General features: G+C 35.6%; 1 protein-coding gene across 1 annotated transcript in view; it reads right to left on the reverse strand.

The window, feature by feature from the left end:
- Positions 1–26,080, reverse strand: part of ap3s2 (adaptor related protein complex 3 subunit sigma 2) — a 28,593-nt gene extending 2,513 nt beyond the window's left edge. Inside the window, exons 1-5 of the mRNA XM_061963494.2 lie at positions 25,861–26,080; positions 23,763–23,854; positions 20,358–20,469; positions 20,057–20,128; positions 11,768–11,875 (exon numbers count right to left, since the gene is read on the reverse strand). Of these exons, the coding sequence (XP_061819478.1) occupies positions 11,768–11,875; positions 20,057–20,128; positions 20,358–20,469; positions 23,763–23,854; positions 25,861–25,929 (453 nt within the window). The 5' untranslated portion in view covers positions 25,930–26,080. The remainder of the gene's footprint in view (positions 1–11,767; positions 11,876–20,056; positions 20,129–20,357; positions 20,470–23,762; positions 23,855–25,860) is intronic.
- Between the last annotated feature and the right edge of the window lie 898 nt (positions 26,081–26,978).

Consider the following 26,978-nt stretch of genomic DNA (forward strand, 5'->3'; position numbering starts at 1 on the left):
CAGTATATAATATATATTATACAATATATAACAAATCCCAATTACCATGTCCAATATTACAGTATATGTAACTGTAATATTGTACATGATAATTGGGATATTAAAACAGTATAGGCCCTATACTGTTTTATTATTATTGCCTTACAGCAGGGGTGTCCCAACGTTTAACACTGAAAAATTAAAGCAAATTTTTATATTTTTCATTTTCAAAACCAATACAATATATAGTTTTTTTTTTTAACCTTCAAGGCTTCCCTCAAGTTTGGTCCCGGGGACCCAAAAGGGTGTCAGTCATAAAAGTTTCAAAAATAAGTTGTGTATTATTTTCATTTTTTCATAAATCAACACTTAAATCTCTAGATCAATTTCAGGGTCTATCTGTTGATATAAACTTAAAAAATATATAAATATTTTTGGTGTCCTTTTTGTGTAAAGAAAACCCTGTTTTTTACGCCAAAAACACAAAATATGCAATATTTTCCCCCAAAAAAATTGTTAAAAGTGGAATATTTGAGGTGAAGTAATAGGAGCCTTAAAAAAGTCAATTATTCATAACGCCTTTCACAATAAAAAAAAAAAAAAAAAAAAGGTAATCCCACTAAAATTCTTAGGGATCCATCATAAAAGTGACGGAATGAATGATCTATGGCCCCCGGGATGATATTGGATTACTGTTAGAAACGGCCCGCAGGCCACAGCTGCCTGCTGCTGTTTTGCACGCACCAATACTCCATCAGTGTTGGCACTAGGAATTTTCAATATGGGGTCCCAGGAACCCCATCAAGTCATAAAAATGGGGTCCCACGATACATTTTTGGGGTCCCACTTTTTTGTAAGCGTTTTGAAAACAAATGATAAATTATCCTGTTGTATCTCACATTCTATGTTGTGTTTAGGAAAAAGGTTGTCATAAACGTTACTTAATTCATTAAAAAAAATTATGCAAAAGAAAACACATTTTTATACATATATAAATGTATTTAGTTATAAACATTCATTCACTTTCTTCTTTCCTTCATGGATCTAAACTTTACCGTCGCCTGTATTTTTTTCTATATTTTTATTGTAATATTTTCAGAATGTGTTTCTTTTATTTTTGGCCAAAGTAAGACAAAGAAAACATTTTTGAAGTTGTGTTTATTCTTTAGTTTTAATGCCATGATTTTAATATACCGGCCCGCGTGTGCACAGATTTTCCTCCATGCAGCCCCTGAGCTAAAATGAGTTTGACACCCCTGATCCAGATCAACTTCAGGTCGATCCGTCGATCATACATTTTTTTATGTTTTGTTTTTTTATTTGTTTTATGCCTTTTTTGTTAAACAAGCCTTTGTTATATGACAAACACACAACATATGCAATATTTTCCCCAAAAATATTTCAAAGTGGAATATTTAATGTGAATTAATTGGAGCCTTGAATAGGTCAATAATTCGTAAAATAGATTTTAATTCATTATTATTTTTTGAGAAATGACCGTTTTAAAGGAAAAAAACAGCTAAGAGTAAACATTGAACATTTTCCTTGTTACATTTCACCTTTTCCTCTTTTACGCCACTTTTTAATGGGGTTTTTTGACAGTATTTTTAGCTGCGAGCTGCTACAAAAGTTGCGCTATTTGAGGCGTATTTCTTTTTAATGACCATTGAATCAACTCGCACTTTTATCAATTCGTCATCAATGTTTAAAATGTTGTAACCTAACCTCAAAAAGCACAGGATTTCAACAAACATTGAAAAACAAATACTATATTGATGTTTTACTTGTATTATACTGCACAGACATAAATATAAACACGAGATGGCAGTAAAAGCACATAATCAGAGCTCATTTTCAATTAATTGTACAGTTTTGATTAATTATAATTAATGATAATGAGTTATAACTATAGAAAAAAACACCACCAAAAGCTTTATCGTCCGCCGTCTGCTCTGTCGTCCACAACTTGTAGACATTCTCCGTGTATGTTTTACGCTTAAAGGGGAACATTAACACCAGACCTATGTAAGCGTCAATATATACCTTGATGTTGCAGGAAAAAGACCATATATTTTTTTAACCGATTTCCGAACTCTAAATGGGTGAATTTTGGCGAATTAAACGCCTTTCTATTATTCGCTCTCGGAGCGATGACATCACGTTGTGACGTCACATCGGGAAGCAATCCGCCATTTTCTCACTTTCCTTGGTGTGTTGTTGGAGGGTGTAACAACACGAACAGGGACGGATTCAAGTTGCACCAGTGGCCCAAAGATGCGAAAGTGGCAAGAAATTGGACGAAATTTGTTCAAAATACGAGGGTGTGGAAAAGCCGACGAAATGGTCAGTCGTTTGTTCCGCACACTTTACCGACGAAAGCTATGCTACGACAGAGATGGCAAGAATGTGTGGATATCCTGCGACACTCAAAGCAGATGCATTTCCAAAGATAAAGTCAAAGAAATCTGCCGCCAGACCCCCATTGAATCTGCCGGAGTGTGTGAGCTATTCAGGGACAAAAGACCTCGGTAGCACGGCAAGCAATGGCGGCAGTTTGTTCCCGTAGACGAGCGAGCTAAACCCCCTGGATGTCACCGAAGATGATCAAGAGAAGAATATCGACCCTAGCTTCCCTGGCCTGCTGACATCAACTCCAAAACTGGACAGATCAGCTTTCAGGAAAAGAGAGCGGATGAGGGTATGTCTACAGAATATATTAATTGATGAAAACTTTATTCATTACTCACGGTTTTACGTAAATTATTATACATAAACTGTGTTTACCAATAATTTAGCTCAAAAACAATTATTTTTTTGAATCATTCGAGTACATTCGGGTAGTCTTGTGTAATGCAGTATTTTGTGTCTATTTAGGTATGGTTAACCTGAGTGCTGAAATCGTGGAAAAATATATGTTCTTAGCGTGCCTGAAATGGGCTGTCTGCACTCTCAAAGTGCATGTTGTTGCCGAATGTATTTCATATGCTGTAAACCTAGTTCATAGTTGTTAGTAATTATCTTATCAGACAGTGTTAAGCCGCTGAAATCCGAGTCTGAATCCAAGCTAATGTCGCTATACCTTGCTGTTTGTTTGTATTGGCATCACTGTGTGACGTCACAGGAAAATGGACGGGTGTTTATAACGATGGTTAAAATCAGGCACTTTGAAGCTTTTTTTAGGGATATTGCGTGATGGGTAAAATTTTGAAAGAAACTTCGAAAAATAAAATAAGCCACTGGGAACTGATTTTTAATGGTTTTAACCCTTCTGAAATTGTGATAATGTTCCCCTTTAAAAAGTGTGTCCATCTTAAACTTTCATTTATGTTCCAACACATTTATCCACACATGTTAAGAACATTTGTGAACTGGTGACAGCGATCTACAGCGCTAACTTTTGTTGGAAAATGAAAGATAATGAAAGATTGTCATCACACTTCAACATCTCTAACATGTAAACGCCGAGTTTTGCAAATTAGAATCTGTTATTAATTGCCTTACCGAGATAAAATAAGTTAAATAAATGTATCGATACTTTTAAACCAGGAAGTGATGACCTTGATCTGTTGCTATATGTTTATATGCTGCATTACCCAGAAGGCTAAACGTTGTAGACCGGAACAGGAAGTAGGTCTGAGCTACGCTGGATTTCTCTTTTCTTTTGTTTTCTGTAGGGAAACGGTTTTGGCAAAAATTGGCAGTTCAGTCAAGTGTTCTACTTTTAAGTCTCCTTCTAACTTTTACATTCTCTACTAACTATTTGTACAGATACCCCTGCTTTTTTATTGGCACTCTGGTTATAGTGTACCGTATTTTTCGGAGTATAAGTCGCGCCTGCCGAAAATGCATAATAAAGAAGGAAAAAAACATATATAAGTCGCACTGGTGTATAAGTCACATTTTTTGGGGACATTTATTTGATAAAAGCCAACACCAAGAATAGACATTTGAAAGGCAATTTAAAATAAATAAAGAATAGTGAACAACAGGCTGAATAAGTGTACGTTATATGAGGCATAAATAACCAACTGAGAAGGTGCCTGGTATGTTAACGTAACATATTATGGTAAGAGTCATTCAAATAACTATAACATATAGAACATGCTATACGTTTACCAAACAATCTGTCACTCCTAATCGCTAAATCCCATGAAATCTTATACGTCTAGTCTCTTACGTGAATGAAATAAATAATATTATTTGATATTTTACGGTAATGTGTTAATAATTTCACACATAAGTCGCTCCTGAGTATAAGTCGCACCCCCGGCCAAACTATGAAAAAAACTGCGACTTATAGTCCGAAAAATACGGTATATATATTTTCTCATTCTGTTTTGCACACTCTTGGAGTCAACATGTGCATAGTCATGTACATAGTGTATATACTCTCCCCCCACCCCCCACATTTTTTGTATATATTGTTTTTCAAATCACCCGACATATATACTGTGTATATGTACATAATTCATCCATTTTTTTAACGTAATTTTTTATATACATGTTACAGGTTATATATCTTTTATTATTGAATGAATCAAATGTGATGAATATTTAATGGACCACAAAGGAAACAAGCCTTTTGGCTTTTTGTGCCATCCATTTGCTTTTTTAAAGCCTTACATGGATTAAATTCTTTAAGATGTCAATACACTTCTCAATCAATCAAACGTTTCAATTTTAATTATTATTTCTATGGTGATTTTTTATTTATTCAAGATTTTATTCATCTTTTTCTTATATGAGTCTTCAAAGCAAGTTGATTGCAAAATAATTGAAACATTTATGTTGAAGAGGTTCATTTAGCCTACTGACGTGTATTTATAATTAGTTGATTTATGTAGGCTAGCCCGGTGTTTTTCAACCTTTTGTAAGCCAAGGCACATTTTTTTCATTGAAAAAATCCAGGGGCACACCACCAGCAGAAAATGTTAAAAACGAAACTCAATAGCCTATATTGACAATATAAAGTTGTTCTCATCAAATACCTGACGCAATTGTTCGATATGACTTCAAACCATAACCGTCCATGCATCATTAATTCTCTTTTCTAAAAGTAGGCTTACAAAGCAATTAGCTACCTGCTACTACCTACTGCTATGGAAGAGTATTACATGCAGGCACGTGCACACATAGGGCCCTATGGGTGCTTTTTTTCTTTCTTCAAACAACATTAATAAATTCCTGTCAGGGATGTAAAAAAAAAAAAAAAAAAAAAAAAAACGGTACAAAAACTCCACATTTTCTTGTAATACCGGGTTGTTTGAGCGGATATAAATACATTTTGTGCCAAATAAATGTGTTTGCTATTATCCATATTAACGTGCAGTAATTACTACTACTGATTGTGCACTGATTTCACAGCATTTCATGGAAGCCCTGAATTTACATTGAGGAGCATATTTGGGTATGGGTGGCCTCCATCCTACAGCCCTCTACTGGCCCCTGGTCCAAATTTTTGGCCCTGTATTGCGTTTCAGTTGTTTAGTCTGAGCATTAAGTGAGAAAGGCCATAAGTTACAACTTGATGGTGTTTTCATCAAGTTAAGGGAAGAAGGACAGATTTTCACATTTAAGTTTTTTCCATTTGGGCATTTATTTTTGTATTTTTTTTTTCAAAGTTCATGTTGCACTGTTCAATGTTCAATATTAAAGTGCTTATCTTTAACAATAAAAAGCCTAATAATAAACCAGTGTTTTGTTGCTTTTCATGTCTTCCAAGCCTATGATAATGTGAATTAACTCATTATGACAATAATTTGTTGACACAAAAGAAATGGCAATCACTTTTACCTACAAAGGACATACAGCTAAGTAGTTAGCTTCCTATTAGCAAATTTAATTTTACATTAATTTCCATATTGTGTAAAAGGACCAAAAAAAATGTCCTGCCCTTTTCTGACTTTGAGCCCCTGCCCCTCTATAATCATGTGCACGTCCCTGATTACATGGTTACTCTGCTGAACTCTAGACAGCACAGACACTCAACAACAGCACATTATTTGTGGATTATAATTATTGGTTTGCAAAAAATACTTTTCCGACCAATTAGGTGAAATTGCGTAATTTCCCACGGCACACCAAACAATATCTCACGGTACACAGTGGTTGAAAAACACTGGGCTAGCCTATATAAATCAACCATTTATAAATAATTGAAAAATTAAAAAAGAAACTTTCCTTAACTGCTTTTTTGCGTGAAAGAATAGACACAGCAGCTATTGTTTCAGTTACAATACACCCAAAACACACATTTTTGTTCCAGGAAAAAAAAGCAGCTACTGTTGAGGCCCCAGAGTCAAATGCTCTTGAAGCCATCAATTCAGAAACTGGCCTAAACTGTGGGAAAATTACGCATCCAAAGTCACATTCAATTAAACTTGAAACCTCACACATCTCACTAGGAGTGTTGTGTAGTTAGTTTTTTCTACTTTTATGCAACTGTGCAGATATAATCTTCCTTTTGCACTTGTACGACTGATAAACTATTCTTTAAAATATTGCCGATACATTTAATAAAAGTGTGTTGATGGTCACAGCGTGAACCTGGAACAGAGTATTTCTATTCACATGATTTCCAATTGTTTTGGACTTAAAAGTGTACTTTTACACATTTTTGCAATACATTCCTTACTAATTCTATTTATTTCTATCGGTATGCTGATTTTTTATTTGAGAAAAATAGATTAAGCGGCTTTTGTTTGAGTTGAAAGACACCCAAAACACACTTTTTTTTTCCAGGAAGTGAAAGTGGCTACTGTGGAGGCTCCAAAGTCAAATGCTCCTAAGGCCATAAATTCAGAAAATGACCAAAATTGTGGGAAAAATCACATAAACCTTAAGTACTCCAGACCTCACCATAACTCAATTGTAGTTGTTGTGTAACATTAAGCTCTATCTCCATGTTTTACAGGTTACTTTTCTTTTTAAATGAACTATTTCTATCAAAAACTTACATCTTACAGCTTCCCCAAAACCTTAAAACAGGGGTCTTCAACTTTATCCAGGCCAAGGAGCCCCAAACTGATGAGTAATGAAGCAGAAACCCAACTTATATATCTTGTAAAAATTGTGTTTTATATTGAACTGGTTGTAAAGGTACCTTGTTATTGCGCAATACTAAGATATTCAAATTATAGCAGTAGTGTCACTAATTGCGAGCTGGCAAATAGTGTGCTAACCGCTAGCTTGCAACTGACATGCAATTGTTTAGCTGGCAAGTAGCTCACTAATCGCTACCTGGCAACTAGAGCACTAATTACTAGCTGGCAACTAGAGTGTGAATTGCTAGCTGGCAACTACAGCGCTAATCACAAGCTAGCAATTAGAGTGCTAATTACTAGCTGGCAATTAGTACGCAAATTGCGATTGACAACTAGTCCAAAAATCGCTAGCCTGCAACTAGAGTGCGAATCGCTAGCTGGTAACTACAGCGCTAATCGCAAGCTGGCAACTAGAGTGCTAATTATTAGCTGGAAACTAGTACGGAAATCGCTTGCTGGCAACTAGTCCGCAAATTACTAGGTGGCAACAATTCGGCAAATCGCTAGTTGTCAACTAAAGCGCTAATCAATAGCTGGCAACTGGCGTGCTAATCGATAGCTAACAACTAAAGTGCCAATCTCTAGCTGGCAAATAGAGCGCTAATCGCTAGCTGGCAATAAGAGTGCTAGTTACTAGCTGGCAACTCGTACGCAAATCGCTAGCTGGCAACTAGAGTGCTAGTTACTAACTGGCAACTCGTACGCAAATCGCTAGCTGGCAGCTAGTCCACAAATCACTAGCTGACAACTGGAGCGCTAACCGCTAGCTGAAAACTAGCGTTTTAATCTCTTGCTGGCAATTAGAGTGCCTAATACTAGCTGGCAACTAGTACGCAAATGGCTAGCTGGCAAGTAGCTCATTAATCGCTACCTGGCAACTAGAGCACTAATTGCTAGCTGGCAACTAGAGTGTGAATTGCTAGCTGGCAACTACAGTGCTAATCGCGAGTTAGCAATTAGAGTGTTAATTACTAGCTGGCAATTAGTATGCAAATCATGATTGACAACTAGTCCATAAATCGCTAGCCTGCAACTAGAGTGCTAATCGCTAGCTGTTAACTACAGCGCTAATTGCTAGCTGGCCACTAGAGCACTTATCGCAAGCTGGCAACTAGAGCACTAATCGCAAGCTGGCAACTAGAGTGCTAATTATTAGCTGGAAACTCGTACGGAAATTGCTAGCTGGCAACTAGTCCGCAAATTACTAGGTGGCAAGAAGTCGGCAAATCGCTAGCTGGCAACTAAAGCGCTAATCAATAGCTGGCAACGGGCGCGCCAATCGATAGCTGACAACTAAAGCGCCAATCTCTAGCTGGCAAAGAGAGCGCTAATCGCTAGCTGGCAATTAGAGTGCTAGTTACTAGCTGGCAACTCATACGCAAATCGCTAGCTGACAACTAGTCCACAAATCACTAGCTGACAACTGGAGCGCTAATTGCTAGCTGGCAACTAGTCCACAAATCACTAGCTGACAACTGGAGCGCTAATTGCTAGCTGGCAACTAGTCCACAAATCACTAGCTGACAACTGGAACACTAATTGCCAGCCGGCAACTAGAGCGCTAACCGCTAGCTGGCAACTAGCGCTTTAATCTCTCGCTGGCAATTAGAGTGCCTAATACTAGCTGGCAACTAGTACGCAAATGGCTAGCTGGCAAGTAGAGCACTTATCGCAAGCTGGCAACTAGAGCACTAATCGCAAGCTGGCAATTAGAGTGCTAATTATTAGCTGGAAACTAGTACGGAAATCGCTAGCTGGCAATAAGTCAGCAAATCGATAGCTGGCAGCTTGTGTGCTAATCAATAGCTGGCAACTAGAGGGCTAATTGCTAGCTGACAACTAGTCCACAAATCACTAGCTGATCGATAGCTGGCAGCTTGTGTGCTAATCAATAGCTGGCAACTAGAGGGCTAATTGCTAGCTGACAACTAGTCCACAAATCACTAGCTGACAACTGGAGCGCTAATTGCTAGCTGGCAACTAGTCCACAAATCACAAGCTGACAACTGGAACACTAATTGCCAGCCGGCAACTAGAGCGCTAACCGCTAGCTGGCAACTAGCGCTTTAATCTCTCGCTGGCAATTAGAGTGCCTAATACTAGTTGGCAATAAGTCAGCAAATCAATAGCTGGCAATAAGTCAGCAAATCGATAGCTTGCAGCTTGTGTGCTAATCGATAGCTGGCAACTAGAGGGCTAATTGCTAGATGACAACTAAAGCACTAATCTCTAGCTGGCAACTAGCGCTTTAATCTCTCGCTGGCAATTAGAGTGCCTAATACTAGCTGGCAACTAGTACGCAAATGGCTAGCTGGCAAGTAGTCCCCAAATCTCGCTAGCTGGCAACTGGCACGCTAATCAATAGCTGACAACTACCACGAATTGATTAACGTGGACCCCAACTTAAACAAGTTGAAAAACTTATTGGGGTGTTACCATTTAGTGGTCAATTGTACGGAATATATACTGTACTAATACAAATTTCAATCAATCAATCAAACAGCGCTGATCTCTACCAGGCAACGAGAACGCTAATCGCTAACTATTTTAAATGCTAATATGTAAACAATAAAATATTTATGTTATGTTTTTATTTGCAAGGCGCAGTGAGTAGGCTGCCCTAGCCAATGCCATTTATAAACAACACTTAATGTTTAGTGTATTTAAAAACATTCAAATGTGTATCATATGTATGGGAAGTAGAGATATCCGATAAATGCTTTAAAATGTAATATCGGCAATTATCGGTATCGGTTTAAACCTCCCAATTTTCCCGGGAGACTCCCGAATTTCAGTGACCCTCCCGAAAATCTCCGGAGGCAACCATTCTCCCGATTTCCACCCGGATAACATTATAAGGCCTTTAGCGTCCTCTACAACCTGTCGTCACGTCCGCTTTTCCTCCATACAAACAGCGTGCCGGCCCAGTTACATAATATATGCGGCTTTTACACACACACATAAGTAAATGCAAGGCATACTTGATCAACAGCCATACAGGTCACACTAAGGGTGGCCGTATAAACAACTTTAACACTGTTACAAATATGCGCCACACTGTGAACCCACACCAAACAAGAATGACAAACACATTTCGGGAGAACATCCGCACCGTAACACAACATAAACACAACAGAACAAATACCCAGAACCCCTTGTAGCACTAACTCTTCCGGGACGCTACAATATACACCCCCCATCTCCCGAACTCGGAGGTCTCAAGGTTGGCAAGTATACTCTAGTATACTCTGGACTGAAGCTGTGTGCCTTCATTGTTTTTGTAGCTGTTGTTTTGAGGCATGTTTAAAAAAAATACAAAATAATGCACTTTGTGAAAGTCAAAGTATAGTATTTCCCATAGTTGTAGTGGATATTAGGATTATCTCAGGGAGAGCATGTCCCAAATTCCAAGCTGCTGTTTTGAGGCATGTTAAAAAAAAATAATGCACTTTGTGACTTCAATAATAAATATGGCAGTGCCATTTTGGCACTTTTTTCCATAACTGGAGTTGAAGTTGTTCTCTATTTTGGAAAACCTTGTTTTTGATTGATTGATTGAAACTTGTATTAGTAGATTGCACAGTACAGTACATATTCCGTACAATTGACCACTAAATGGTAACACCCGAATAAGTTTTCCAACTTGTTTAAATCGGGGTCCACGTTAATCAATTCATGGTAAAGTTACATTGTTTAATGCATCCAGCGGGGCATCACAACAAAATTAGGCATAACAATGTGTTAATTCCGTGACTGTATATATCGGTATCGGTTGATATCGGAATCGGTAATTAAAAGTTGGACAATATCGGAATATCTGATATCGGCAAAAAAGCCATTATCGGACATCTCTAATGAGAAGTCCAATCAACTAAATACTTGACAACCCCCTGGCAGTACATCCGCGGTTAAGGACCTATGCCTTAAAGCACGGTAAATAACATTTTTAAAATGATAATTTTACTAAATTATAATGAAACAAAAAGTAATTAAAGCTGCAAGCAGCGATGGACGGGACCGACTTTGAGGGCTCATACAATCCAAACCGGAGCAGTAATTAAAACTTTTTCATTAACTTTTAATCAGAAGGGTTCAATCTCTCTCCTGTGCTAATTTGAAGCCGACACGACAAACGCGCTCAGAGGAGATAATGTTTGAAAAAAGGTGACTGTTTTTACACAACTTTTGTTTTGAAGGGGGAATTGCAAACTTCCTGTTGATTTTTGCTGGGGGTTGTCGGTGTATGAAATATAGGTCTAAGTGAGACCTACATAGAGGTTTTTGTTTCATGTCTCTACGACATTCCTACTGGGAGTTACAGGCAGTTTTGTCTGTGTTTTCTTCCTAGGGGGCGCTAGAGCGCAATTTTGAGTTTTGAGGTTTGGTTTTTTGATTAGATCGCAATTTTTGCCAGTCCTGATGTGTGTGTCCAATTTGATGAGTTTTGAAGCATCAAAGAGGTGGCGGTATAATAATAAAAGGCTAGAAATACAATAGGGTCCTCTGTCCCAAAGGGACTCGGTCCCTAAAAACATGTTTGTGATAGAGGGATGTAAAATGTAAGAGTTGTTTAAAAGCAGTACAAAGTGTGTGTGCTCTTCATGGCACCTGCTAAGCTCTAGTGTGTTTTGTTCTTTCACGCTTTCAGGCCGTGACCTTCAGAGTCGAACACAAGGAGTGTTTTCCAGCCCCCCGAAAACAAACACGGCATGCTTTTCCTTTCATGTGTGCGGCGGGGGTCTGACCTCTGACTTCTCCATGCGGTTCTGCAGCTCCACCTGACCCACGATCTCGTTCATGTTGGTCTCCAGCACCATACCTCCCATCACCACCTCCTGCAGGATGTAGTGGACCTGTGGCAGCGGGAGCGTTGACAACCAGTAGTTAGCCAACATTGCTGAGCCCCTTAATATTTCACAATTAGTAAAACAAAAGGAAAAAAATTGCTCTTTTTGCATTCAGACGTGTCTCGTCAAGTTTCAGATATGCTTCCACTCTATCGTGGCGACAACATAAAGAAGACAGTCTATTTTATCAACTTGAATTTAACTCAGTGGTGTCCAAAGCTCTTCCACTGAGGGCCGCACACTGTACAATTAAAGCTTGCGGGAGCCATTTTGATATTTTTCATTTTCAAAACAAATACAATACATAGATTTCTTTTAACCTTCCCTCAAGTTTCGTCTATGTCAGGGGTCGGCAACCTTTACCACTCAAAGAGCCATTTTGACCAGTTTCACAAGTTAAAGAAAACAATAGGAGCCACAAAAATCTTTTGAAATTTAAAATGATATAACACTGCATATAAAGTTTTTATTTTACTTTGTGCTATGTATAAACCAAGGGTATCAGACACACGACCCACACCTTAATATGAAAATTGAATGTTAGTGCGGCTCGCGGGTTTAATAAGAATGGCGCTTGACAGCGTCATACTTGTCAACCCTCCCGATTTTTCCGGCAGACTACAGATTTCAGGGCAACTATTCTCTCGAATGTGCCGTGATGGTATGGCGGGGGGTTGTTGATGTGTGAGAGAGCAGGGTTGGGGTGGGGGCGGGGTTTGGTAGTAGCAGGGGTGTATAATGTAGCCCGGAAGAGTCAGGGCTGCATGGGATTCTGGGTATTTGTTCTGTTGCGTTAAGGCGCAGATGTTCTCCCGAAATGTGTTCGTCATTCTTGTTTGGTTTTGGTTCAAAGTGTGGCGCATTATTAGTAAGAGTCTTAAAGTTGTTTTATTTGGCCAACGTCAGTGTAACCTGTGTGGCTGTTGACCAAGTATGCGTTGCTGTCACTTACGTATGCAAGTAGAAGATGCATACATCAAAAGGCTGGGCTGGCACTCTGTTTGTACAGATTGTAGAGGGCGCTAAATACTGTACCATCATGGCACGCCCTTATTATTATTGTTAGGGTGAAAATCAGAGAATATTAATCCCGGGAGTTTTCTGCGAGAGGCACCAAAATCCGGAAATCTCCCGGGAAAATCGGGAGGGTCGGCAAGCATGCAGCTGAGCCGCATCAGAGTGATCAAAGAGCCGCATGTGGCTCCGGAGCCGCGGGTTGCCGACCCCTGGTCTATGTCATAAAAATTTTAAAAATAAGTCATATATAAAAAAAATTCATTTTTTTAATTCAATGCTGAAATCACTAGATCAACTTAAAGTCTATCTGTGGATATAACGTTGCTTTTTAAATTTTGTATGCCCTTTTTTTGCCTTATGGTAAAACATAAAATATGCAATATTTTTCCCCATACATTTTCAAATAAAAAGCCTTAAATAGGTCAATAATTTATAACAACAGTAATTTCAAATCAAATATGACTTATTTTATCTTTGTGGAAAATATTGGACACAATGTGTTGTCAAGCTTATTAGATGCGATGCAAGTGTAAGCCACTGTGGCACTATTGTTCATTTTTTTAAATGTTTTTATTTTATTTTTTATAAATGGATGTGATGACAATGTGAGTGAGGAATTTATAATTAATATTATTATTGATTCTGTTAGTGATATTATTCATTTTTGTTTGACTACTTTTGGATTGTTTTGTGTCATGTTTGTGTGTCTTCTCAATTGCTCTGTTGATTGCTATTCTGAATGTTGCTGGGCTGGGTTTGGTTTTGGAATTGGAATTGTATTGTTATTGTGTATTCTTTTTTTCGACTGATTAATAAAAAATAAATAAAAAATAATCATTTTGACTAATTTTTAAGAAACAATTTAAGAAAAAAACACTAAAATCCTCATGGATCCAGAAGAGCCCCACTCATAAGTGTTAAAAATAAGTCACACATATTTTTTTAAATCTACTTTCCACGCTTAAATCTCTCGATCAACTTCAGATGTATCCATCGATTATAAGTTTATAAATGTTTTTATTTATTTAATGCCGTTTTTGTTATAGAAAACGTTGTTTTTTATGGCAAAAACACAAAAATTGCAATATTTTCTCCAAAAAATATTTCAAAGTTAAATATTTGATGTGAAGAATTGGCACATTCAATAGGTCAATAAATCATACAAACAATGACAGTTTGTTAATCTCACTAAAAGTTGGAATGATGCAAAAGGGCTCCACTCTTAAATGTGTTAAAAATATGTCATACATTTTTTTTAAATGTTTTTTTACTTTTCACTGCTTAGATCGCAAGACCAACTTTAGACCTATCCATCGATTTTAAGTTGTTTTTATTTTTTTTTCCTTTTCCTAATGTTTGTTTGTTTATTTTATGTCCTTTTTGTCATATAAAACTTTTGTTTTTTATATGGCAAACACACAACATATCTAATACTCTCCCCCCCAAAAAACTGGAATATTTGATGTAAAGTAATTGGAGCCTTGAATAGGTTAATAATTCATAACGACATTGATTTTGATTTAAAAAGGCTCATAAAAGTGTTAAAAATGGTCATACATTGTTTTGCTTTTTTTTATTTCCATTGCTTAGATCTCTAGACAAATCTGTCAATTTTAAGTTTTTATTATTTCTTTCTTTTTTTGTTTTGTTTATGTTATGCCCATTTTGTTATATAAAACTTTTTTATATGGCAAAGACACAAAATATCCAATACTTTCTCCAAAGTGGAACATTTGATGTAGTCATTGGAGCTTTGAAAAGTTCAATAATTCATAACAACATTGATTTTGATTCATTATTATTTTTAGAGCAATGACAGTTTTTATTTTGAATGATCCAAATCGGCCCGGCTCATAAAAGTGTTAAAAATAGTCATACATTTTTTTTCTTTTCTTTTTTTTTTCTCCCGAAACATATCCGTCGATTTTAAGTTGTTATTATTTATGTATTTATTTTTTTGTTTGCTTATGTTATGCCCTTTTTGTTATGTAAAACTTTTTTTTATATGGCAAAGACACAACATATCCAATATTTTCTCCAAAAAATATTTCAAAGTGGAATTTTTGATGTAAAGTCATTGGAGCTTTGAATAGTTCCATAATACATAACATTTATTGTGATCCATTATTATTTTTAGAGCAATGACAGTTTTAATTTTGAATGATCCAAATAGGCCCGGCTCATAAAAGTGTTAAAAATAGTCATACATTTTTTTGCTTTTTTTTTTATTTTTTAGAAACATATCCGTCGATTTTAAGTTGTTATTATTTATGTATTAATTTCTTTGTTTGTTTATGTTATGCCCTTTTTGTTATATACAACTTTTTTTATATGGCAAAGACACAAAATATCCAATACTTTCTCCCAAAAATATTTCAAAGTAAAATATTTGATGTAAAGTCATTTGAGCTGTGAATAGTTCAATAATTCATAACATTGATTTTGATCCATTATTTTACCTGTATGATCTCTTATTCCACATTTCATGTTTTTACTGTAACAGCATTGTTAAAAAATTAGCTGTGGGCCGCAAATGGCCCCCGGGCCGCACTTTGGACACCACCGATTTACCTCATCTATTGTGTTTTTTTTTAATCTGCATTTAAATTTGCTATTGTTGTGTTTTTTCCACTTAGGAACATTTCCAGGTCTCGTCTCGGGAACATTCCAGAGAAACCTCACCGCAACACATGACATCCATTTCCTGCGGGGAGAATTAAATCAAGATGCTGCGGAAAAACGGGTCGTACTCGTGGCGGCTAAACCCTCGGGAGAAAACAGGAGGGCTCCGCATTGTTGAATATTCAAATGTGCCGTGGCGCAACATGTCATTAAAATTGATGTATTAGGAGCTGGTGGGTCACCACAACCTTTTAAAGCACCTCACATTCCACGTGCTGTTAATCATTACAATTCTCGTTATAATCTTGAGACCATTTCTTCTAACTTTCATTTATCCAGAAAAACTCCCGGAGATGAAGAATATTTTTGAAGCAGTGGTCCCCAACCTTTTTGTAACTGAGGACCGGTCAACGCTTGAAAATTTGTCCCACGGGTGGTATATATAAATATTTTTTTGTCATAAAAAAGTGAGTATAAATGGGGGAGGGAGGTTTTTTGGGTTGGTGCACTAATTGTAAGTGTATATTGTGTTTTTTATGTTGATTTAATAAAAATTAAATTAAATTTTTAAAAAAAGTTTAAATTTTATTTTTATTTTTTATTTGTTGTGCAGCCCGGTACCAATCAATCCACGGACCGGTGGTTGGGGACCACTGCAGGGAGTCCTGCTACAAGCACTCATGCAAGGTAAGTTGCCCAAGGACACAGCGGCAGTGACTAAAAGGGGGAAGCTGGATTTGCACCAGGAACCCTTAAGTTTCTGGATGACCGCTCTACTATAGGATCCACACCACCGGATTAGGGATATCCAATAATAACAACCAACTGATATTGGCCTATGAGTTCACATCGGTATCTGTATCGAGCCTGTTCGGAGGCGCCGCCGCCAGACTGGCTAGACTCGCTGGAAATTGTACCCGCACACTAGGGATGGGTACCATTCACATTTGAACCGATACTGTACCAATTACCGTAATCTGGGAATTAATACCGGTACTCAACATTACCAATTTTTGGTTGATAAATATGAATTGTTTGTGATTATAACATCTTATTTTGATTGCAACATTTAAAAATGAATGAAAAATTGTTTGTGCGAAGATTGTTTTAAGGTTAATGTTGTTTTCGGATAATAGCTATTCAGCTATACTTTTTTTTATATAGTTATCATCACTATCAATCACTCTGAAACAAGCGTAAAAACTACATTTAGTTCAAGTCAGGGGTGACCAAAGTGTGGCCGGGGGACCGGGGGGGGGGGGGGGGGGGCTTTGCGGACTGTAACACATTCTAAAGACAAAAGAAAAACATCCCTGGATTAAAACATTACACAAAAAAACGAGACTATGCAATTTTTTGAGAAATTGCGTTTGAATGCTGAAATGCGCAAGACAAACCTAAATGCTAACGTTAGCATGCTAACAGTTAGAATGCCTCAAGTATCAAGTCATATGAAAAATGTACAATTTGCTAGAAAAGTTAGCACGCAAATGTGCCAACATTTGCATACTAGTCATATGAAAAATGAAAAATATGAAAAATGCAAAATTTGCTAAAAAAGTTAGCATGCAAATGTTAGCATGCTAACATTAAGTTTGCATGTGTCAAGTACCAAGTTATATGACTCTGAGGTGTTCAACTGCACAATTGGCTAAAAAAGTTAGCATGCTAACGTTAGCAAGCTAGAATGCTAACGTTAACATGCTAACAGTTAACATACGTCAAGCATTATGTCATATGACTCCAAGGTGTTTGGCTGCAAAATTGGCTAAAAAAAGTTGGCACGCTAATGTTAGCATATGTCAAGTACCAAGGAATGTGAGTCTGAGGCGTTTGGCTGCAAAACTGGCTAAAAAAGTTAGCATGCTAATGTGCGAACATTTGCATACTAGTCATATGAAAAATTAAAAATATGAAAAATTAAAAATTTGCTAAAAAAGTTAGCACGCAAATGTGCTAACATTTGCATACTAGTCATATGAAAAATGAAAATTATGAAAAATGTAAAATTTGCTAAACAAAAAGTTAGCACGCAAATGTTAGCATGCTAACATTAAGTTTGCATGTGTCAAGTACCAAGTTATATGACTCTGAGGTGTTCAACTGCACAATTGGCTAAAAAAGTTAGCATGCTAACGTTAGCAAGCTAGAATGCTAACGTTAGCAAGCTAGAATGCTAACGTTAACATGCTAACAGTTAACATACGTCAAGCATTATGTCATATGACTCCAAGGTGTTTGGCTGCAAAATTGGCTCAAAAAGTTGGCACGCTAATGTTAGCATATGTCAAGTACCAAGGAATGTGAGTCTGAGGCGTTTGGCTGCAAAACTGGCTAAAAAAGTTAGCATGCTAATGTGCGAACATTTGTATACTAGTCATATGAAAAATGAAAAATATGAAAAATTAAAAATTTGCTAAAAAAGTTAGCACGCAAATGTGCTAACATTTGCATACTAGTCATATGAAAAATATGAAAAATGTAAAATTTGCTAAAAAAAAAGTTAGCACGCAAATGTTAGCATGCCAACATTAAGTTTGCATGTGTCAAGTACCAAGTTATATGACTGAGGTGTTCAACTGCACAATTGGCTAAAAAAGTTAGCATGCTAACGTTAGCAAGCTAGAATGCTAACATTAACATGCTAACAGTTAACATACGTCAAGCATTAAGTCATATGACTACAAGGTGTTTGGCTGCAAAATTGGCTAAAAAAAGTTGGCACGCTAATGTTAGCATATGTCAAGTTCCAAGTAATTTGAGTCTGAGGCGTTTGGCTGCAAAACTGGCTAAAAAAGTTAGCATGCTAATGTGCGAACATTTGCATACTAGTCATATGAAAAATGAAAAATATGAAAAATTAAAAATTTGCTAAAAAAGTTAGCACGCAAATGTGCTAACATTTGCATACTAGTCATATGAAAAATATGAAAAATGTAAAATTTGCTAAAAAAAAGTTAGCACGCAAATGTTAGCATGCCAACATTAAGTTTGCATGTGGCAAGTACCAAGTTATATGACTCTGAGGTGTTCAACTGCACAATTGGCTAAAAAAGTTAGCATGCTAACGTTAGCAAGCTAGAATGCTAACGTTAACATGCTAACAGTTAACATACGTCAAGCATTAAGTCATATGACTATAAGGTGTTTGGCTGCAAAATTGGCTAAAAAAGTTGGCACGCTAATGTTAGCATATGTCAAGTACCAAGGAATGTGAGTCTGAGGCGTTTAACTGCAAAACTGGCTAAAAAAAGTTAGCATGCTAATGTGCAAACATTTGCATACTAGTCATATGAAAAGTGAAAAATATGAAAAATTAAAAATTTGCTAAAAAATTTAGCACACAAATGTGCTAACATTTGCATACTAGTCATACGAAAAATGAAAAATATGAAAAATGTAAAATTTGCTAAAAAAAAAGTTGGCGCGCTAATGTTAGCATATGTCAAGTACTAAGTTATATGACTCTGAGGTGTTCAACTGCATAATTGGCTAAAAAAGTTAGCACGCTAACGTTAGCAAGCTAGAATGCTAATGTTAACATGCTAACAGTTAACATACGTCAAGCATTAAGTCATATGACTACAAGGTGTTTGGCTGCAAAATTGGCTAAAAAAGTTGGCACGCTAATGTTAGCATATGTCAAGTACCAAGGAATGTGAGTCTGAGGCGTTTAACTGCAAAACTGGCTAAAAAAAGTTAGCATGCTAATGTGCGAACATTTGCATACTAGTCATATGAAAAGTGAAAAATATGAAAAATTAAAAATTTGCTAAAAAAGTTAGCACACAAATGTGCTAACATTTGCATACTAGTCATACGAAAAATGAAAAATATGAAAAATGTAAAATTTGCTTAAAAAAAAGTTGGCGCGCTAATGTTAGCATATGTCAAGTACCAAGTTATATGACTCTGAGGTGTTCAACTGCATAATTGGCTAAAAAAGTTAGCACGCTAACGTTAGCAAGCTAGAATGCTAATGTTAACATGCTAACAGTTAACATACGTCAAGCATTAAGTCATATGACTACAAGGTGTTTGGCTGCAAAATTGGCATGCTAATGTTAGCATATGTCAAGTACCAAGTAATTTGAGTCTGAGGCATTTGGCTGCAAAACTAGCTAAAAAAGTTAGCATGCTAATGTTTGTAAGGCTGAGCCAATCAGTGGCCACGATACTGATTGTTTTTGGTGTCGTCTAGTGGCCGATACTCCTGTAGAATTGGTATTTTTACCTAATTTAGCCATTTTGTGCTTGAAAAGTCTTTAATTAGGGCTCAATTAAGTAGAAAATGCTATGTGACCGATAACACCAAGCTAAGATATGGATGTTGTGTTCAGATGGTTTAGCATATATTGATAGACATACAGTTTATTGTCATGGTTTTAGTCAATTAAATGTACAAAATGTTTGAAAGTAGCCCCCGCACATTTCAGTTTTTATTGATGCGGGCCTCACGTCGAAGTTTGTACAAATCTGGTTTAAGTGATCCACTATTTAGTCTGGCAGACAGGGAAAGGAGATGCAGTCCAGCAAAAGAAGCCTTACCTTGTCCATGTGGAATATGAGATCCAGCTCACAGACGTTCTCAAAGCATTTGTCCAGCGTTTCCACAAACACCTGCACAGACGACAATGTGGATACGTAACGGAAAGAACCATGACAGGTTCGAAAAGGAATTATATTTGGTAATAATGAATCATTGTATAAACAAGCGTGTTATTGAATGGGGAGGAGCATTGAGGTGTGTTTTGATTCCAAATCGTGCATGCAGTAGAAAAATAATAATAAACCAAACGGTGCAAAAATATAATCTCCACAGGACACTCGGACACAAGTGTCAGCTGACCTGGATGAGGTCCAGAATGCCCAGCTCGCTCTCGGAGGAGTCCACACAGAAGACAAAGTAGAGGGTGGCGTAATGTCGGTAGATCAGCTTGTAGTCAGACCCGCCGATGAGACTGGAAGATCAAAAAAAAAAGGATGTTTTAGGTTTAAATGACAAATCTACAGCATCAGTATGGTTTCCCCATTTACCCGGGCAAATAAAGTTCCCCCTGTTTCCACCAAAAACTACCCACATTGCAAAAAGTGAAATCTAAGTAAGATTAAATATCTCAAATAAGGGTGATATTTGCTTATTTTCTGTCTGATAAGATCATTCTTCTCACAAAGCAGATTTTATGTTAGAGTGTTTTACTTGTTTTGGTCCTACATGATCTCAGTAAGATATTACAGCTTGTTGCTGAGATTTTATGACCTATAATGAGTAAAACATGCTTGAAACTAGAATATCAACTGTTGCAAAGCTGTGTCATCAACACTCACAAGTATAAAACTGCTTTTTCAAAGTAATCATTTCTTATTTCAAGCATGAACAAAAAAATCATCGCTTTGACACAATTGTGTCTCATAATTAAAACAGATGACAGCCAAATGGACTTTGCAGTTTTATTTTCAATGAAACAAGAGAAAATACGTACTCGTGTAGTAGTACAGTTGGCACAGTACAGTAAACGGACAGTTAATATTTAAACATTTAACATGTGACGTTTCAAACTATTTTGAACAGAAATAGTTCATGCACATTCAGGTAAATTATTCAAAATTACAATAAAAAAAATTTGGCTGGGGGCCGGGCTGTATGTATATACATATATATATATATATATATATATATATATATATATATATATATATATATATATATATATATATATATATATATGTATGTGTGGGAAAAAATCACAAGACTATTTCATCTCTACAGGCCTGTTTCATGAGGGGGGTTCCCTCAATCATCAGGAGATTTTAATGGGAGAATTCACATACCATGGTTTATATAGGGCACAGAGTGGGTGGGTACAGGCTGGCGTAGGGGCGTGGTGATTGGCTCATGTGTTACCTAGGAGGTGTTTCCGTCTGTGGCGGCATGCTGTTACAATTTCGCTGCGCTTGTTGAGGGATGACAGGTCTGGACGGTAAATAATAAACAGTTTCTCTTTCAAGCATAGGTTGCATCTTTTATTACCACTATTGTAAGGTGTGCTGGATGCAAGAATTTGCCATGTTATTGAATATTCAACATTATTGTCTTTGAGGTCCCAAATGTGTTTGCTGAGTTCTGTGGTATTCCGCAGGTTTTGGTTCCTGAAAGAAGCCTTGTGATTGTTCCATCTGGTTTTGAACTCTCCCTCGGTTAATCCTACATATGTGTCGGATGTGTTAATGTCCTTGCGTGTTACCTAACACGCAAGGACATTAACACATCTGACTATCTATCTATCTATCTATCTATCTATCTATCTATCTATCTATCTATATATATATATATATATATATATATATATATATATATATATATATATATATATATATTCCTTGCGCACTAATTGACTGAAAGAGCACGCACTTGACGTGATGATGTCATGTTATCGATGGGAAAATGCATTTTTAGACAATATGATTTGCCTGAGCGGCTAGGAGACCCCGAGAGTAACAAGCGGTTGCCTAGTTGCCTTTCCATTAAGAAAAATAAACTAGTTTTTAGTGTAAGTTTGCTGGTTTCAAGAAATGTAATGCCGGGCGCATATCATTATGTCAAGATAATGGCACTAGCATTTACTTAATTTAAGTATATTTTTCAACATATTGAGAAAAAAGGTCTCTTTTTTTTTTTTTCTATCAAGAATAGTGCACTTGTTATTAGTGAGAATATACTTATTTTAAGGTATTTTTGGGTTCATTGAGGTTAGCTAATTTTACTTGTTTTGGAAAGTCTTGACAAGCCACATTTTCTTGTTCTATTGGCAGATAATTTTGCTTAGTTCAAATAAAATACCCCTCATTTTTGTATTTTTTTTCTTGTTTTTGAACACTGACTTTTTGCAGTGCAGGTAGATTTATTTATTCAGGAACCATATTTAGCTCCTCGTAGCGAGCTTGGACTTTCGGACAGTTCCAGGAAATTTACAAGGCGTGGGCTGTGATCTCGACCGCTGATTGGTTGAACACAGTTGGGGGCGTTCCTAAAACTTTGTATTGTACGTTTCAACCGCCATTACAGTGTGTGAGGCCACCTTTTTTATTTACACTAGTATGCAGCTAAATGTTATTCTTTTTATTATTATTTACAAACTTCATTTTAATGCGCAACGCTACAAAAAGTGGACGGACTCGTTTAAAAGTATTCACAGAGGAATGTCAAGTACCGTATTTTACGACTATAAGTCGCACTTAAAATCCTTTCATTTTCTCAAAACTCGACAGTGCGCCTTATAATCCGGTGTGCCTAATGTACGGAATCATTTTGATTGTGCTTACCCACCTCGAAGCTATTTTATTTGGTACATGGTGAAATGATAAGTGTGACCAGTAGATGGCAGTCACACATAAGAGATACGTGTAGACTGCAATATGATGGCAGTCACACATAAGAAATATGTGTAGACCGCAATATGACTTAAGTTAACACCAAAATTGTATATGTCCATCCATCCATCCATCCATTTTCTACCGCTTGTCCCTTTTGGGGTGGCGGGAGGTGCTGGAGCCTATCTCAGCTGCATTCTTCCATTGAAAATATAGAACATTACACACGGTGCTCAAAAATCTATCAAAATGAAATCAAAGTGGAGCGAAGGTAAATCACATCATTTATTCATTATTTACATTGCAAACGCTGTCAAAGTAGTCAAGTGACACGCCATTTGTGTGGTTATTTGTGAAACAAATGCTAATGCTAACAAGCTAACGCTAAATCTGATCGTTTATGTTGTCGCTGTGGAACAAACACTGACATTTATTATTTATATATTGTTATTTACAGCTGAAATGGACCATAAGGACTCGCCTGACCCTCATGAATTCATATTTTACTGAGGGGACGACTTTCTGACTGTTGGACTCTTGACAAAAAGCCTGGTTGATTTCTTTTTAATGTAAAATCCGGTACACTTTGCTTTTATTTATGTACTTTCTGTATATTATTGCTTTGTATTTTATTTACTTACACTTCAGTAAAATAAATATAGTCAATTATTGTCTGTTTATTTACATGATATCGGTGTAGAAATATAATTACTGTACCACTCATTCATTCGTCATCAATCTAATTTGTATAAACTACCCTGAACTATGCAATGTGGTGGAAACACACACCTATAGTTCCAAGAAAGGCGAGTGATGTCTGTATTTTTTAACGTTTGGCTCCATCTATTGGTTCTATGGTGCAAAGGCAGTGAACGCCAATTACCTTCCACCCTCCAGGAAGTTACAAACGTTGTCGTCTCTCTTTGACACCAAATGGAAAGTCTCCCGAATTATCTGCTGTTGCATGTCCTCTGCCTGCAAGAAAACAAAGGACAAAGTTTAACAGGTGCTTGAAAACACAACACACTAAAAACCAGCGTCCAGTGCAGTGGACATTTGTTTTTGCTCTATTTTATTTATCAGATTTACATGTTTTGTAAAAAAAATAAAAAAATAAATAAATAAATACAAATCGATGACTAAATTAATCGCCAACTATTTTTATAGTCGATTTTAATTGATTTCATCGATTAGTTGTTGCAGCCCTAATATATATATATATATATATATATATATATATATATATATATATATATATATATATATATATATATATATATATATATATATATATATATATATACATATATATATTTGTTTTTGTTTTTACATGTTTTGTAAAAAAAAAAATCAAATAAATATATATATATGTATATATATATATATATTCGTTTTTTTGTTTTGTTTTTTAAATACAAATAAATATATATATATATTTGCTTTTTTTTTTTACAAAACATGTAAATATATAGTATTACAGTAAATATATATATATATATATATATATATATATATATATATACACACACACACACACACACACACACACACACACACACACACACATATATATATATATATATATATACACACACACACACACACACACACACACACACACACACACACACACACACACACACACATATATACATATATATATATATATATATATATATATATATATATATATATATATATATATATATAAACTAGTAACAATAACAAAAATAATTCTGTTAAGCTAAACAAAAAACGTCCACGTCCATGTTTTTGCTCTATTTCCTTCTCAGTTACATACTTTGTAAAAAAAATTAAATCATAATAATAAAGAAAATAGCAATAGTGACAATAACAACAACAATCATGTTGTGCTCAACATAAACATCTACCAAAAAGGACATTTACTTTGCTCTACTTCCTGAATGAGAGTAAAAAAAAAAAAAAGACAAAACAAAAACATAATAATAATCCTGCTAATAACAATCCGGTTATGCAAAACATAAACATCTACTGCAGTGGACATTTGTTTTTGCTCTATTTCTTTTGTCAGAGTTACATATTTTGTAAAAATAATAATAATAATAATAAATTTAAAAAAAAAAGATAATCCTGTTATGCAAAACATAAACATTTGCTTTTGCTCAATTTTGTCACACGTTTTGTAAAAGAAATAAAATAATATTTGTCGTTTTGTTATGCAAAACAAACGTCCACTGGAGTAGACATTTGCTTTTGCTCTATTTATTTTGTCAGAGTTACACATTTTGTAAAAAATTTGAAAGAAAATACAGATAATGTTATAACTACAACCCAGTTATGATAAACACAAGCATTCACTGCAGTGGACATTTGATTTTGGTCTATTTCTTTGGTCAGAGAGTTACACATTTTGTAAAAAAAAAAAAAATAATAATAATAAAATCAAATACCAATAATGGCATAACTACAATCCAGTTATGATCAACACAAGCATTCACTGCAGTGGACATTTTATTTTGCTGTATTTATTTGGTCATAGAGTTACATATTTCGTTATACAAATAAATAAACGATAAAAAATAATAATATTACAAATAATATCACACCAACAACCCAGTTATGCAAAACACAAAAGTCCACTGAAGTGGACGCTGGTTGTCAGGAGGTATAATGTACAATAAATAAAAATTACACCCATTATGTATATGGTTGGATTACATTATGGCAATAATACATGTTTAAAACTCATATGTATGTCAATATTGTATATGTTGGCAGTAAATAAATATTATTGGTGTTTGCCTGCATGGACAGGAAGGAAGATGCTTAAAATACTAAACATGTTTCTACTGTATTGTTCGTATTAAGGTGAGAAGACACTCATGTCAAAATATTGTGATGAATAAATCAAAACAAATAACTAATTTATATCTCATTTGACAGAAAACTGGCACCCAAAATCCGGGTACTTTGCTAACATTTAAGGCGATAATACTCACAAAATACTGATAGAACCTGATGAGTCGCGGCTTTCCGTGGTTGTTGAAAATCAATATAGCCTTAATCATCTTTACTATTTTCGAACACAAGGTGATAGACTTTGAACAATTTATATATATCAAATATTAAGGCTATGCAACGGCTTGGACTGACATTAGCTTGAGAGATAAACAGGAAGTGTTTTTAACACCGACCATTTCCGGTTTTGTTGTGTGCATTCAAGAATCGTCTGGAAACGAAGACGTAACGAGGATGTGTTCCGGGGCCATATTTGTTTGTGTGGCGCACTCTCACTGGGAGATGGCGCTCGTTGATCAATAATAAACCACACAGTCGTTCAATAATTGTCAAAAGTAAATTAGTTTAGTTTTCTCACTTGTGGTGGGCAATACGACATTGCATCCATGTATTACAAATAATACTAATTATTAATAATAATAATAATGAATTTAATTTATATAGCACTTTTCTATCGAGTGTCAGTATCACCGATGACTATACGGTATTTTTTACTGAATATTTTTCAATATCATTAATAGTTTTGTGGATTATTTTCCTTTAACTATTCATCAAGATAATAATCAGAATGCAATACAGGAAAAACGACTTTGGGCAAACAACTTATTTGTGAACATTTTAATAATTATCTTTTTCCCTTTTATTACATACCCTTGTTTGAGGGGTAAAATACAAACAATATATATATATAATTTTTTTAATGGCCTTGTTTTCTAATTTTTTTTTTCGTCTGATCCTTTTTATGCATTTTACATTCTTTAAATTATATGTTTTAGTCCGTCTCATTCCTTTGCTTATCTGCTTTTTCTATATGTGTACATGTTTGTGGTGTTTTTCCAACTGTTTTATTTTTAAAAGGCTTTTATTGGATCTTGTATTGGATCTCTGTAAACTATTATTGTATCTTTGTAAACAATAAAGCAATATATACTACTGTATATATATTTGAACAAACAAGAAAAACATTTGTGAAAATGAACTGAAAAATATCAATGTCATCACACTTGTATCGATCCAGTACTGATGCTACTTTGGTGTCAGTAATATTATTGTTTGGAACGATCTGCCCACCAATGCCACAGCCACTAGTGGTGTATTT

Source organism: Nerophis lumbriciformis, linkage group LG06 (assembly GCF_033978685.3).
Source record: "Nerophis lumbriciformis linkage group LG06, RoL_Nlum_v2.1, whole genome shotgun sequence".
NCBI lineage: Eukaryota > Metazoa > Chordata > Actinopteri > Syngnathiformes > Syngnathidae > Nerophis > Nerophis lumbriciformis.